This window comes from Dendrobates tinctorius, unplaced genomic scaffold (genome assembly GCF_039654945.1).
Source record: "Dendrobates tinctorius isolate UK_male_01 unplaced genomic scaffold, ASM3965494v1 ptg000086l, whole genome shotgun sequence".
Classification (NCBI taxonomy): domain Eukaryota; kingdom Metazoa; phylum Chordata; class Amphibia; order Anura; family Dendrobatidae; genus Dendrobates; species Dendrobates tinctorius.
In genome coordinates this window covers 1,698,193-1,713,355 of record NW_027361754.1, presented here as the reverse complement: position 1 = coordinate 1,713,355, position 15,163 = coordinate 1,698,193, and the positions used below count along the sequence as shown (strand labels likewise).

At 47.2% G+C, this 15,163-nt stretch overlaps 1 protein-coding gene across 1 annotated transcript in view; it reads right to left on the bottom strand.

Moving 5' to 3' along the window:
* The window catches only part of LOC141097612 (uncharacterized), a 65,101-nt gene that overhangs the window by 43,031 nt on the left and 6,907 nt on the right, over nucleotides 1-15,163 (bottom strand). The window contains exon 3 of the mRNA XM_073584875.1: nucleotides 14,196-14,266. Coding sequence (XP_073440976.1) covers nucleotides 14,196-14,266 — 71 coding nt within the window. The remainder of the gene's footprint in view (nucleotides 1-14,195; nucleotides 14,267-15,163) is intronic.

Genomic DNA, 15,163 nt, shown 5'->3' with positions numbered 1-15,163 from the left:
TTTCATTCGGACAGATTTGCGGTTGAGGAGCAGTTCAGCAGAGGAGGTCAGGTGGGGAGGAAAGAGGGAAGGGGAGATGATTATTTGGTTAGAGGGTGCTGGGGTTTGGGGATAGCGAAGGAGAGTGAGGACTAAAGGAGCAAACACTGTGAGGGCATATGTAAACATGGTGAAGAAATAAGATAGGTTAAGAGAAGCTAGGTGCAAGTAATAAGAAGGGCTTACTCAGTAGACATACCCAAAAGAGACAGGTAGATAGTGTGGGGTCCTGACTCCTGCCGAGACTAACTGCCGTAGTAATAACTGCATTTTCTAGATACTTTTACTGCCGTAGTAATAACTGCATTTTCGAGATACTTTTACTGCCGTAGTAATAACTGCATTTTCGAGATACTTTTGCTGCCGTAGTAATAACTGCATTTTCGGGATACTTTTACTGCCGTAGTAATAACTGCATTTTCGAGAAACTTTTGCTGCCGTGATACTTATGCTGCAGGGAGACACACGTGCCTGACCCGCACACGTGCCCCCCTAGAAGGCATCTGAATATATAAGACCGAGTAGAGGATCAGGTGAGAGGGATTGTGGGAACTGATTTGGGATAAATTACCAGTTGCCTAGCACACCAGGGGATGTTAGACAATCAAAGGCACAGGGCCTGGCTACATCCATATGCTAGTAACACCTTACACCTGATAACATCTCTACTGGTCCCAAGATGCCTATACAGCAGTAAGTATTGAGTTCAATACAACAAATGAATTTAGCAAACATTCAGTAGGCACTGTTATATACCATTAAATGAAAGGTTGCACTAGATGACAGCAAGCAGGGATTGTAGCAGAAGAGATACCTGTATACAGACCGGTCCTCATATAATCACCTATTATACAGTATACAGGACACAGCCGTATTCAGACCGGTCCTCATATAACATCTATTATATAGTATACAGGACACAGCCGTATACAGACCAGTCATCTTATATCATCTATTATACAGTATACAGTACATAGCCGTATTCAGACCGGTCCTCATATAATCACCTATTATACAGTATACGGGAGGGCACAGCCGTATTCAGACCGGTCCTCATATATCATCTATTAAACAGTAACATGGCCAACACGGAACCGCAGCAGAATCCGCAGCGTGTGCACACACCCTAAATGTTAATCATAATCTGCTCCTTCCTATTCATCTGTGTCCTCATCCTCCATGCACTCAATGACACACGGTATATGTACTCAAGACAGATCCTGGCTGGTGACCGGATCACACATGTACATATACAGATCCTGACTGATGATGGATCCTGCAGCTTAATATAAAAACTCTTATGTATTATAATGATGGCCGGACCGGACATACCTGCACATTCTACCTACTGTCCCCCCATTTCCTTACAGACTGCAGGTTAGGAGCAGCAGGACCCTCATTCCTCCTGTAGCTGCTGAAATGTGTTACATTGTATTGTTTTATTGTCTGTACATTTCCCTACTTAATTGTAAAGTGCAGCAGAATATGTTGGCACTATATAAATAAAAATTATTAGAATTACGATTATTACTTTAAAGGGAACCTGATAGAGCGATTGTGCTCAGTAACTACACACAGTGTCAGGTCGGTGCCGTTATACTGATTACAGTGATACCTGGAGATGAAATCCGTCTTGTGGTTGCTGTTTAATCTTTATTTTAATTTTTTAGTTAATGATATGCTCATGCTGAGGGGCAGCCTGTGGGTGGGCTGTGGGGGGTCTTCATGTGGTGCTCTGATTAGGTATTTATGTGTATGGCTTCTGACCCCTCACTGACCTGCCCCCTAGTTTACATAGTGAATATTACATATCTATTGGGGGAAAAATATAACACTCTTGCAGGCAGGCGCCTGCGCTGCAGCCTGATCGCATATATGTACCATAGTTTATAATTTATTTCTTTGCTGTTCTCCTGATATTCCTAAAAAATGTTTGAAAATGGTGCCGGCCTAGCAGCGATCAGTGATCCGATAGCTGCTACTGCACAGGCGGCACCATCTTGAAAGAGGATTTTTTTAATTTCTAGCAAGATGACGCAACCGATGCCTGCGCAGTAGCAGCTATCGGATCACTGATAGCTGCTCGACTGGGGCCATTTTCCAACTTTTTTTTTTAGGAATATCAGGATAACAGCAAAGAAATGAATTATAAACACAGTACATAGGCTGGAGTGCAGGCGCCTGCCTGCAGAAGGGATTTTTTTCCCCTAAAAGATAAATAATATTCATTATGTAAACTAGGGGGCAGGTCAATGAGGGGTCAGAAGCCATACACATGAATACCGAATCAGAGCACCACATGAAGTCCCCCCCACGGGCCACTCTGGATCATGAGCATATCATTAAATCAAAACTGATAATAAAGATTAAACAACAACCACAAGATGGATTTCATCACCAGGTATCATTGTAATCAGTATAATGGCGCTGACCTGACAGTGTCCTGTCCTATCCTGCTGATAGGTTTCCTTTAGGAAAGCTCCTACACTGCACTCATTACCTGCATTAATTGCACTTGTGTGAACTCGTTACCTCTATAAAAGACACCTGTCCACACTCAATCACACTCCAACCTCTCCACCATGGCCAAGACCAAAGAGCTGTCTAAGGACACCAGGCACAAAATTGTAGACCTGCACAAGGCTGGGATGGGTCACAGGACAATAGGCAAGCAGCTTGGTGAGAAGGCAACAACTGTTGGCACAATTTCTGTATTTTTCAGACTATAAGATGCACTGGACCATAAGACGCACCCCAAATTTTCAGAAGGAAAATAAGGAAAAAAATTAATGCGTCAAATGGGGGTCCGTCTTACAGTCCGAATTCAGCTTACCGGGTGAAATCAGGAGCGCGGTCATAAGGGGTGTTCGGTGGTCCGGCGATGATATGACTCCCATCCCAGACTGGTGCGACAGGTTCATCAGTGCTCAGGGGTGCGGAGGCTCCGCCGACATTTTGTGAACGCCGGAAGCCTCGCACATACCCTCTGCTGCGATGCAGTGGCCTCTGGTAAAATGGCCTCTGGGAAAATGGTCGTCAGGTCAGGGCATGCGCAGATTGAGATCTTGGCACTGAGATCTCGGGACGAGATCTCTTTGTCGAGATCTCAATCTGCGCATGTGCTGACCCAGCATTCAATTCCCCGGAGGCCACCGCATCGCAGCAGTGGAGATGTGCATGGCTCCGGCCTTCAGAAAATGTTGGCTGAGCCCCGCACCTCTGCGCACCGCCGTATACGGCCACACCAGCCTGGGAAGGGAGATTGATCATCGCCCTACAGCATCACCCGACTCCTGCTGCCGCCACACTACTTGTAAGTATATTCTGACTATAAGACGCACCCCCATTTTCCCCCAAAATTTTGGGGGAAATAAATGCGTCTTATTGTCCGAAAAATACGGTACTAGAAAATGGAAGAAACACAAGATGAATGTCAATCTTCCTTGGTCTGGGGCTCCATGCGAGATCTTGCCTCGTGGGGTAAGGATGATTCTGAGAAAGGTCAGGAAACAGCCCAGAACTACACGGGAGGACCTGGTCGATGACCTGAAGAAATCTGGTACCACAGTCTCAAACATTACCGTTAGTAACACACTACGCTGTCATGGATTAAAATCCTGAAGGGCACGCAAGGTTCTCCTGCTCACGCCAGCACATGTCCAGGCCTGTCTAAAGTTCATCAATGATCATCTGGATGATCCAGAGGAGGCACGGAAGAAGGTCATGTGGTCAGATGAGACCAAAATAGAGATTTTTTGTATCAATTCCACCTGCTCTGTTTGGAGGAAGAAGGAGATTGAGTACAACTTCAAGAACACCATCCCAGCCATGAAGCATGGTGGGGGAAACATCATACTTGGGGGGGAACTTTTCTGCAAAGGGGACAGGACGACTGCTCCATATTGAAGGAGGATGGATTGGGTCATGTATCGCAAGATTTTGACCAAGAACCTCCTCTTCTCTTAGAAAAGTCATTGACAATAAGTCGTGGCTGGGTCTTCCAGCCTGACAATGACCCAAAGCACACAAACAGGGCAACTAAAGATTTGCTCTGTAAGAAGCATTTCAAGTCCTGGAGTGGCCTAGCCAGTCTCCAGACCTGAACCCAATAGAAAATCTTTGGAGAGAGCTGAAACTCAGTGTTCCCAGGGACAGTCCTCAAACCTGAGAGATCTGGAAAAGATCTGTGTGGAGGAGGGGGCCAAAATCCCTGCTGCAGTGTGTGCAAACCTGGTCAAGAACTACAGGAAACGTCTGACCTCTGTAATTGCAAACAAAGGTTTCTGTACAAGTATTTTCTGTTTTTCTATTGTATCAAATACTTATTTCATGCAATAAAATGCAAATTAATGATGTAAAAATCATAAAATGTGATTTTCTGGTTTTATTTTTAGATTCTGTCTCTCACAAGTGAAATGAAACCTATGATAAAAATTACAGATCTCTCCATTCTTTGTAGGGGGAAAACTTGCAAAATCGGCAAAGTATCAAATACTTAATTTCCCCACTGTATATATATTATATCAGGGTAACACAATAAAGTTTTGGATGAAGGGTAAAGAACTGTGGCTAAAAGAGGCAATGCATTTCTATCCCCTATACAGTTGTGGCCAAAAGTATTGACACCCCTGCAATTCTGTCAGATAATACTCAGTTTCTTCCTGAAAATGATTGCAAACACAAATTCTTTGGTATTATTATCTTCATTTAATTTGTCTTAAATAAACACAAAAAGAATTGTCCTAAAGCCAAATTGGATATAATTCCACACCAAACATAAAAAAGAGAGTGGACAAAAGTATTGGCACTGTTCGAAAAATCATGTGATGCTTCTCTAATTTGTGTAATTAACAGCACCTGTAACTTACCTGTAGCACCTAACAGGTGTTGGCAATAACTAAATCACACTTGCAGCCAGTTGACATGGATTAAAGTTGACTCAACCTCTGTCCTGTGTCCTTGTGTGTACCACATTGAGCATGGAGAAAAGAAAGAAGACCAAAGAACTGTCTGAGGACTTGAGAAACCAAATTGTGAGGAAGCATGAGCAATCTCAAGGCTACAAGTCCATCTCCAAAGACCTGAATGTTTCTGTGTCTACCGTGCGCAGTGTCATCAAGAAGTTTAAAGCCCATGGCACTGGGGCTAACCTCCCTAGATGTCGACGGAAAAGAAAAATTGACAAGAGATTTCAACGCAAGATTGTGCGGATGTTGGATAAAGAACCTCGACTAACATCCAAACAAGTTTAAGCTGCCCTGCAGTCCGAGGGTACAACAGTGTCAACCCGTACTATCCGTCGGCGTCTGAATGAAAAGGGACTGTATGGTAGGAGACCCAGGAAGACCCCACTTCTTACCCCGAGACATAAAAAAGCCAGGCTGGAGTTTGCCAAAACTTACCTGAAAAAGCCTAAAACATTTTGGAAGAATGTTCTCTGGTCAGATGAGACAAAAGTAGAGCTTTTTGGGCAAAGGCATCAACATAGAGTTTACAGGAAAAAAAAAGAGGCATTCAAAGAAAAGAACACGGTCCCTACAGTCAAACATGGCGGAGGTTCCCTGATGTTTTGGGGTTGCTTTGCTGCCTCTGGCACTGGACTGCTTGACCGTGTGCATGGCATTATGAAGTCTGAAGACTATCAACAAATTTTGCAGCATAATGTAGGGCCCAGTGTGAGAAAGCTGGGTCTCCCTCAGAGGTCATGGGTCTTCCAGCAGGACAATGACCCAAAACACACTTCAAAAAGCACTAGAAAATGGTTTGAGAGAAAGCACTGGAGACTTCTAAGGTGGCCAGCAATGAGTCCAGACCTGAATCCCATAGAACACCTGTGGAGAGATCTAAAAATGGCAGTTTGGAGAAGGCACCCTTCAAATATCAGGGACCTGGAGCAGTTTGCCAAAGAAGAATGGTCTAAAATTCCAGCAGAGCATTGTAAGAAACTCATTGATGGTTACTGGAAGCGGTTGGTTGCAGTTATTTTGGCTAAAGGTTGTGCAACCAAGTATTAGGCTGAGGGTGCCAATACTTTTGTCTGGCCCATTTTTGGAGTTTTGTGTGAAATGATCAATGTTTTGCTTTTTGCTTCATTCTCTTTTGTGTTTTTTCATTTAAGACAAATTAAATGAAGATAATAATACCAAAGAATTTGTGTTTGCAATCATTTTCAAGAAGAAACTGAGTATTATCTGACAGAATTGCAGGGGTGTCAATACTTTTGGCCACAACTGTACATGCATTACTTTCCCCTATACATGCAGTACTATCCCCTATACATGCAGTACTATCCCCTATACATGCATTACCATCCCCTAGTATGTACAGGAACTCAAACAAAAACACTACTTGGTTATCTGAAAACGAAGTTTTTAAATGTGGAAAGGATTGTGATTTATGCTCTCATAGTAAAAAGAAAAAAAATGGATAATGTTGCCAAAAGGTAAAAAATATTGCATAAAATCTGTTATATATAGATTAATATGTCAGGAAACTTTTGATGTTAATTTGTATAACAGTTTCTGATTGGTTAAAAGTTGTTTTAAACAGACGCAGCTAATTACTGACACTGCGTCTGACTAAGGGCGTAACTAACGCTGGAAACGCGTCAGAGACAAAGGATAATGACTTCATAACCATTTAATCTCACAACTTCCCCCGAATACTACAAGTCAGCAGAGGGTCCCACGTCCAGCTCCAAGGTCCGAATCATTTCAACGTGGAGAGTTAAACATTTTTACTTTTGCCTTCATAGCGGGGGATTATATATCTTCTGGACTGATGGCACCGGGGATAATCAGAAATAACATTATTATCAGAGACACAAGTTGGCTAATAATTCTGCCCACGGTGCACAGACCGGATCTGATGTATCCTCTATCATACCGTATACAGGCCACAGCCGTATACTGCCCAGTCCTCATGTGTCACCAGATGGTTGTGTAAGTCCCTCACTCATCGGTGCCAGACACTGGACCTTCCTCTGCTGACAGCCATTCTCCAGTGAGAAGGTCCCGCTTGCTTGTGCATTGCAGGGAAGTATTTCCCAGCACACACAGAGTTAATACACTATTTTCTAATTTTAGTGATTTCTTTGGATGATTTTCCTCTTTGCTTTTCTTGTCATTTTTCAGCAGGAGCGTTGGATGCAGACTGTCTCCCTGCTGTGCCGGTAGCGGGGAGGGGGGGTGCGTTCACTGACATATGTCACAGTTCTGCAACGAATCAGCGGATTCTGCGTCCTGCAGATCTCAGGATCACCACATGTGGCTCTCGTCATATAACCAAATGCCTACTCATCTGCGTATCTGCCCCATCCCTACATTCTGTCCAGCAGAGGGAGGTCTCTCCTTTACAGCCAAACGCACTAATAGGGAAACAGTCAACAAGCAGGCCCACTACTGCTGGTGATGAGCTTTTAGTCTAAACTAGCTGAAGAGCCTGGCGCTGCCTGGGCATAGTAACTAACTACGGTTAGTTATAACAAATTATAATGATTATATCTATATATATAAAGCTGAGTGTATAGCCCCGCCCACTCCAATATCCCACATCATCCCGTTGTCACACCGTTCTGTCTGTGTCTGCTTGTCGGCGTGACAATGCATGTTTTTTGCTTTAACCCTTTGCTCCTTTCCCCCTAATTGAGCTGGGATACTGCTGGCTTTTACCTGTATGGAGCCGGCTCAGTTCCCTGCTCTGCTACATAGCTGCACATGTGTTGTCAGGTCTTTGCTCTGCTGCTTGACCATTCGCATGTGCAGTCCCTGGTCACCGCTGTGGAAGCTGTACACGTGTTGTGAGGTCATTTGCAGCTGGTGCATGACTTTCCACGTGAGTCTAGGCTTGCGGACAATGCCAGGTGCTCTAAGCTGCAGTTCCTGCACTGATTGTGCTGCAATGGTTTCTGTGTGTGCTTAGGGTGTGCGCAGCCACACCTTCCCTGCTTTTATCAGGGTTAGTGTGTGTGCTTGAAATGCTGTCCCCAGCCAATTGCTGAGGGGCAGCCCCTTTATAAACTTACCCTGCCCTATGGGCGGGGCCAGAGCTACTCACAACGCTCCTGGACTTTAACATGTGTGTCTCGTGTCTGTGTCTATGGACCTCGTCTGTCTCGGTTATGGTATCAAAGTCCCTGCCTTGATTCCTACTTTGTCCTGTACCCTCACCCTGCCCCGCAGGCGGTACATCCAGGCCTGAATCCTTGATCCTGTACCTGACCCTGTCTAAATTCGCCCTGGCCTGGAGGCGGTGTATCCAGGCTTGAATCCTTGATCCTGTACCTATCCTGTACCTGACCATGTCTGAACTGTCTGCTGTGTTATTTTCCTGGAATCCCCTCTGTGTTTGGAGCCTTGCACCCAGTGACTATGAGTCTCTTGTAACCGGTGTTCCTGCTGAGCATCTACTACCCTGTGCTTTGACTACCATGCAGTACTAGCTCCAGGCAGGCCCAGCAATCCTGCGGTTCTAGCACCATCACGCTTGAGTTCCTTCCTAGGTCCGATGCCCGGAGCCTGATGACCGCAGTCTGGAACCTGATGACCGCTGCCTGGAGCTTGACGACTGCAGTGGTGCCTGTAAGTCGTGTTGGATGTCCGGAACCAAACGACTCCTGTCTGATGTCTGCCGGTGACTTGGATGTCCTGATGACCTTGTGTGACCTGATGACCTCATGTGTCCTGATGTCCTGATAACCTCGTGTACCCTGATGTCCTGCCTGCGCCCTGATGTCCTGCCTGTGTCCTAATGTCCTCATGCACCCTTATGTCCTGCCTGTGTCCCGATGTCCCGCTTATGTGTGCCTCGGTGATCCGATGGTGCCTTGGGGTCCACTGAGTGGTACCCTTCTGGGAGGTGTGGAATCGGGAGCCTGGTTTAGCCCTGTTCTGTCTATGTACTCTGACTTTACTTTAAGTAAACTTTACTTTATTTATACCTGAAGTTGTGCGGTGTTATCTAGTCCTACGTGTCTTCTTTGTCCACATGCTCAGATGTCACAGAATCCCGGTCGCTGCCCTTCTCTAGTTCGGGTAGGCCCGGGTCCCCCTCTGTGGTATTGAGGGTCCATATTGCATCCCCGAGGGATGGTCGCCATCGGCGTGGAGGCGCCTGCTGGGCCGCGTCTGCGGCTGCAGTCGTGACACCCGTCAGCCAGAGCTACCGGACTACTACCCATAATATCCCACATCATCTCGTCAGCCAGAGCCACTGGACTACTACCCATGATATCCCACATCATCCTGTCAGCCAGAGCTACCGGACTACTACCCATAATATCCCACATCGTCCCATCAGCCAGAGCCACCGGACTACTACCCATGATATCCCACATCATCCCGTCAGCCAGAGCTACCGGACTACTATCAACATGGGTTTACAAGAGACCGTTCCTGTCAGACTAATCTGATAAGCTTTTATGAAGAGGTAAGTTCCGGACTGGACCAAGGGAATGCAGTGGACGTGGTGTACATGGACTTTTCAAAAGCTTTTGATACGGTGCCACACAAAAGGTTGATACATAAAATGAGAACAATGGGGATAGGGGAAAATATGTGTAGGTGGGTTAAGAGCTGGCTCAGGGATAGGAAACAAAGGGTGGTTATTAATGGAGCACACTCGGACTGGGTCACGGTTAGCAGTGGGGTACCACAGGGGTCAGTTTTGGGCCCGCTTCTTTTTAACATATTTATTAATGACCTTGTAGGGGGCATAGAGAGTAGAATTTCAATATTTGCAGATGACACTAAACTCTGCAGGGTAATTAATACAGAGGAGGACAATTTTATATTACAGGAGGATTTATGTAAACTAGAAGCTTGGGCTGATAAATGGCAAATGAGCTTTAATGGGGATAAATGTAAGGTCATGCACTTGGGTAGAACGAACAAGTTGTATAATTATGTGCTTAATTGTAAAACACTGGGAAAAACAGTCACTGAAAAAGACCTGGGTGTATGGGTGGACGACAAACTCACATTTAGTGGCCAGAGTCAAGCAGCTGCTGCAAAGGCAAATAAAATAATGGGATGCATTAAAAGAGGCATAGATTCTCATGAGGAGAACATAATTTTACCTCTATATAAGTCACTAGTGCGACCACACTTAGAATACTGTGTACAGTTCTGGTCTCCGGTGTATAAGAAAGACATAGCTGAACTGGAGCGGGTGCAGAGAAGAGCGACCAAGGTTATTAGGGAACTAGGGGGTCTGCAATACCAAGACAGGTTATTACACTTGGGGTTATTTAGTTTGGAGAATCGAAGGCTTAGGGGTGATCTTATTACAATGTATAAATATATGTGGGGACAATACAAAGACCTTTCTAATGATCTTTTTACTCTTAGACCTGTGACGGGGACAAGGGGGCATCCTCTACGTCTGGAGGAAAGAAGGTTTAAGCATACTCACAGATGCGGATTCTTTACTGTAAGAGCAGTGAGACTATGGAACTCTCTGCCATATGATGTTGTAATGAGTGATTCACTACTAAAATTTAAGAAGTGACTGGATGCCTTTCTTGAAAAGTATAATATTACAGGGTATATACACTAGTCTCCTTAATATTGCGTTGATCCAGGGAGCTAGTCTGATTGCCATACGTGGAGTCGGGAAGGAATTTTTTTCCCCAATGTGAAGCTTACTGTTGCCACATGGGTTTTTTTTGCCTTCCTCTGGATCAACATGTTAGGGCAAGTTAGGATAGGATATGGGTTGAACTAGATGGACTTAAAGTCTCCCTTCAACCTTAATAACTATGTTACTATGTTACTACGCATAATATCCCACATCATCCCGTCAGCCAGAGCCACCGGACTACTACCCATGATATCCCACATCATCCCGTCAGCCAGAGCTACCAGACTACTACCCATAATATCCCACATCGTCCCATCAGCCAGAGCCACTGGACTACTACTCCTAATATCCCACATCATCCCGTCAGCCAGAGCCACCAGACTACTACTCCTAATATCCCACATCGTCCCATCAGCCAGAGCCACCGGACAACTACCCCTAATATCCCACATCATCCCGTCAGCCAGAGCCACTGGACTACTACTCCTAATATCCCACATCGTCCCATCAGCCAGAGCCACCGGACAACTACCCCTAATATCCCACATCATCCCATCAGCCAGAGCCACTGGACTACTACTCCTAATATCCCACATCGTCCCATCAGCCAGAGCCACCGGACAACTACCACTAATATCCCACATCATCCCATCAGCCAGAGCCACTGGACTACTACCCCTAATATCCCACATCATCCCGTCAGCCTGGGGTCAGAACCAGAGCGCTGAGTGGAACGGTCCTAACTTCCATACTGGGGATCCCTTTAAGAGAGGCCTGGCGTCAGAACCAGAGCGCTGAGTGGATTTGCCCTGACTTCCATAACAATGATCCCTTTAATAGAAGCCTGGGGTGAGAATCAGAGCGTTGAGGGATTTACCCTAACTTCCATATTGGAGATCCCTTTAAGAGAGGCCTGGGGTCGGTACCAAAGCGCAGAGTGGATTTTCCCTCACTTCCATACCGAGGATCCCTTTAAGAGGGGACTTGGGTCAGAACCAGAGCGCTGAGTGGATTTGCCCTAACCTCCATACCGGGAATCCCTTTAAGATAATGTGTGCAAGCTGTAAAGCGCTGCGGAATATGTTAGCGCTATATAAAAATAAAGATGATTTATTTATTTAAGAGAGCCTAGGATCAGAACCAGAGCGATGAGTGGATTTGCCCTGACTTGCATACCAATGATCCCTTTAATAGAGCCTGGGGTCAGTACCAGAGCATTTGAAGGCAATTGCCCTGATTTCCATACCAGGGATCCTTTTAAGAAGGGCCTGGGGTCAGAATTAAAGCGCTGGATGGATTTGCCCTGACTTCCACACTGGAGATGCCTTTAAGAAGGGCCTGGGGTCAGTACCAAAGCGCAGAGTGGATTTGCCCTAAATTCCATACCAATGATCCCTTTAAGAGACCCTGGGGTCAGAACCACAGAGCTGAGTGGAACTGTCCTAACTTCCATACTGGGGATCCCTTTAAGAGAGGCCTGGGGTCAAAATCAAAGCGCTGGATGGATTTGCTCTGACTTCCATACCAATGATCCCTTTAAGAGGGAAGATGTGCCTACAGGATGGAGGATGTGTGATGTGTATATGGGCACGGGAGGAGGGATTCATTTCTGTAATGTGCTCTCTGCTCCTTTTTAGGGGACAGACAATGGCTGGGAGCTTATGTTCCCAGGGATGCTAGATTTCTCCCACCATGTCAGTGTCTGCTGAGGTGTTGTCAAGTGGGAAAACTGTTGGTCATAGCAACCAATCACAGCTCAGCTTCTTTTAACCAGTTCTGGTGAAATGAGAGATGCTTAGTGATTGGTTGCAAGGAAAACTGTTGCTCATAGCAACCAATCACAGCTCAGCTTCTTTTGAACACCTCTGGTGAAATGAAAGATGCTTCGTGATTGGTTGGTGATACACACACACACACACACACACATTCATTTTCATATATATAGAGATATCACAGACAGGCTCATTCATCGAGAAATATAGAGTCAGAAGGACCTGTAAATACACAATACTTACATTCAGTGTTCCCTCTGAGATTCTGCAGCCAGTGAGGGGGAACAGGGTACCCGGAAGACGCTCTGTCTACTCTAAACACAACTTTACACAGCCTGCCCCCCTCCCCCTCACACAGCCTGACCCCCCCTCCTCACACAGCCTGCTCCCCCTCACCCTCACACAGCCTGCTCCACCCTCGCACAGCCTGCTACCCCCCTCCTTACAGCCTGCTCCCCCTCACTCTCACACTGCCTGCTAAACCCCTCACACAGCCTGCTACCCCCATCACACAGCCAGCTCCCTCTACACAGCCATCTCCCTCTCTTCACACAGCCTGCCCCCTTCCTCCTCCCACAGCCTGCTCCAACCCCTCCTCACACAGCCTGCTCCAACTCTTCCTCACACAGCCTGCTCCCCCCCTCCTCACACCGCCTGCTCCCCCTCACACAGTCTGCTCCCCCCTCCTCACACAGCCTGCTCCCCCTGTCCTCACACAGCCTGCTCCCCCTGTCCTCACACAGCCTGTTCCCCCCTCCTCAGACAGCCTGATCCGCCCCTCCTCAGACAGCCTGCTCCCCTCTCCTCAAATAGCCTGCTCCCCCCCACACAGGCTGCTTCCCCCTCCTCATACATCCTGCTCCCCCCTCCTCACACAGCTTGCTCCCCCGTCCTCACACTGCAAACTCCCCCTTCCTCACACAACCTGTTCCCCCCCTCTTCATACAGCCTGCTCCCCCTCACTCAGCCTGCTCCCCTCCTCCTCACACAGCCTGTTCTCCCTCACAAAGCCTGCTCCCCCCTCCTCACTCAGCCTGCTCCCCCCTCCTCACACAGCCTGCTCCCCCTTCCTCACACAGCCTGCTACCCCTCACACAGCCTGATCCCCCCCCTCCTTACAGCATGCTTCCCCTCACCCTCACACAGCCTGCTCCCCCCTCCTCACACGGCCTGCTCCCCCCTCACACAGCCTGCTCACCTCCTCCTCACACAGCCTGCTCCCCCTTCCTCACACAGCCTGCTACCCCTCACACAGCCTGATCCCCCCCCTCCTTACAGCATGCTTCCCCTCACCCTCACACAGCCTGCTCCCCCTCCTCACACAGCCTGCTCCCCCCTCACACAGCCTGCTCACCCCCTCACACAGCCTGCTCACCCCCTCACACAGCCTGCTCCCTCCTCCTCACACATCCTGCTCCCCCCTCCTCACACGGCCTGCTCCCCCCTCCTCACACGGCCTGCTCACCCCCTCACACAGCCTGCTCCCCCTCCTCACACAGCCAGCTCCCCCATTTCCTATGCTGCCCTCTTCTCTGCCTTCCTTCTTGATTAACCAGTTGTTCCTTTCATTTTTGGTGACCCCACAATTTGTAGCGGGGCGCAGAGATGTATTCAGAGAGTGTAATCAGTGCTCTGTCCGATCATCAGGAGTTTGTGTGTAAGACTTTCCCTGACTGTGGATGTTTTCTGGCGGCGGTGCCGCATATAGGGTGGTGCATGCATCGTTTGTCCGTGTAATTATCTACCTGGCTTCAGATTTTGGTCATTTATAAACACACGTGACCCAGCGACCGGGGAGCCACTTACCTGGAAGGAGTGGTTGTTGTAGTACCTGTCCTCCAGGGCAGCACCCCATTCTGCCGGGTCAAAGCCAGACTCTGTACAAAGAAAAGTGAGACATATAAAGGAGTAAGTGGGTAATGAGGCCCCGCAGCGCAGCCATAAACCGCCAAGTGTGAAGCTCCGCTCTCAGCCCTAATTAATGACTCATTTCCATCTCTGACAAGGTGGCTGGTTCTGTGACGAAGCTTCTTCCTTCCATTAGTGAAAATTATGAAAATTGTGTTACAATGAGTCTGTCACCTGCGTCAAGTGTAGGCGGCCATCTTGTTTGCCAACCCATAAATAATGAAGGTGGCGGCAGTCTCATTACTGGAGATCTGTGACAGCTCAGGAATAAGAAGCTTCCTGTCGCATCCGAAAAACAACATGAGGGATATTAAAGGGGCGTGAGGACGGCGACACCTGGGCAGGGTTTTATATTTGGAATCTTGTACAAAAAAATTATATAAAAAGTTACCATTCTCAGAAAGTTTATCTTCCACAGATTGGACGTGAAGCGATGCGGAGACACCGAAACTTTATTGTCTCTCAGTTTGTAAAACCGGGAAAGAGTGAAGAAGTCGGAACAACGGCTGAACATTATTATTTGTCCCCTTAGGGGACTCTGAATGGCGATTTATACTGCACTGTATAGGGAAACTAACAGTCTATGAGCCCAACCTGGGGGGCACCTCACTGACAAAGGACATAGATCCAAAAACACATTGCAGCCAAAAAATCTGCGATCCTTCCCAATACCTGGGGCCAATACTAATGCACTGCCGGATGCAGCAGACCCCCGACATAAAGGCGGAGACACCCAAGTGTAGACACCGATAAGACAACCACTCGCACTCCCGCCATCCATCCTTGTGTACACAGATACGTGTAATGCACCACACCGGCCTACTTGAGAACTCCATACTCTACAAGTGTTAGGAACGGTCGAACGC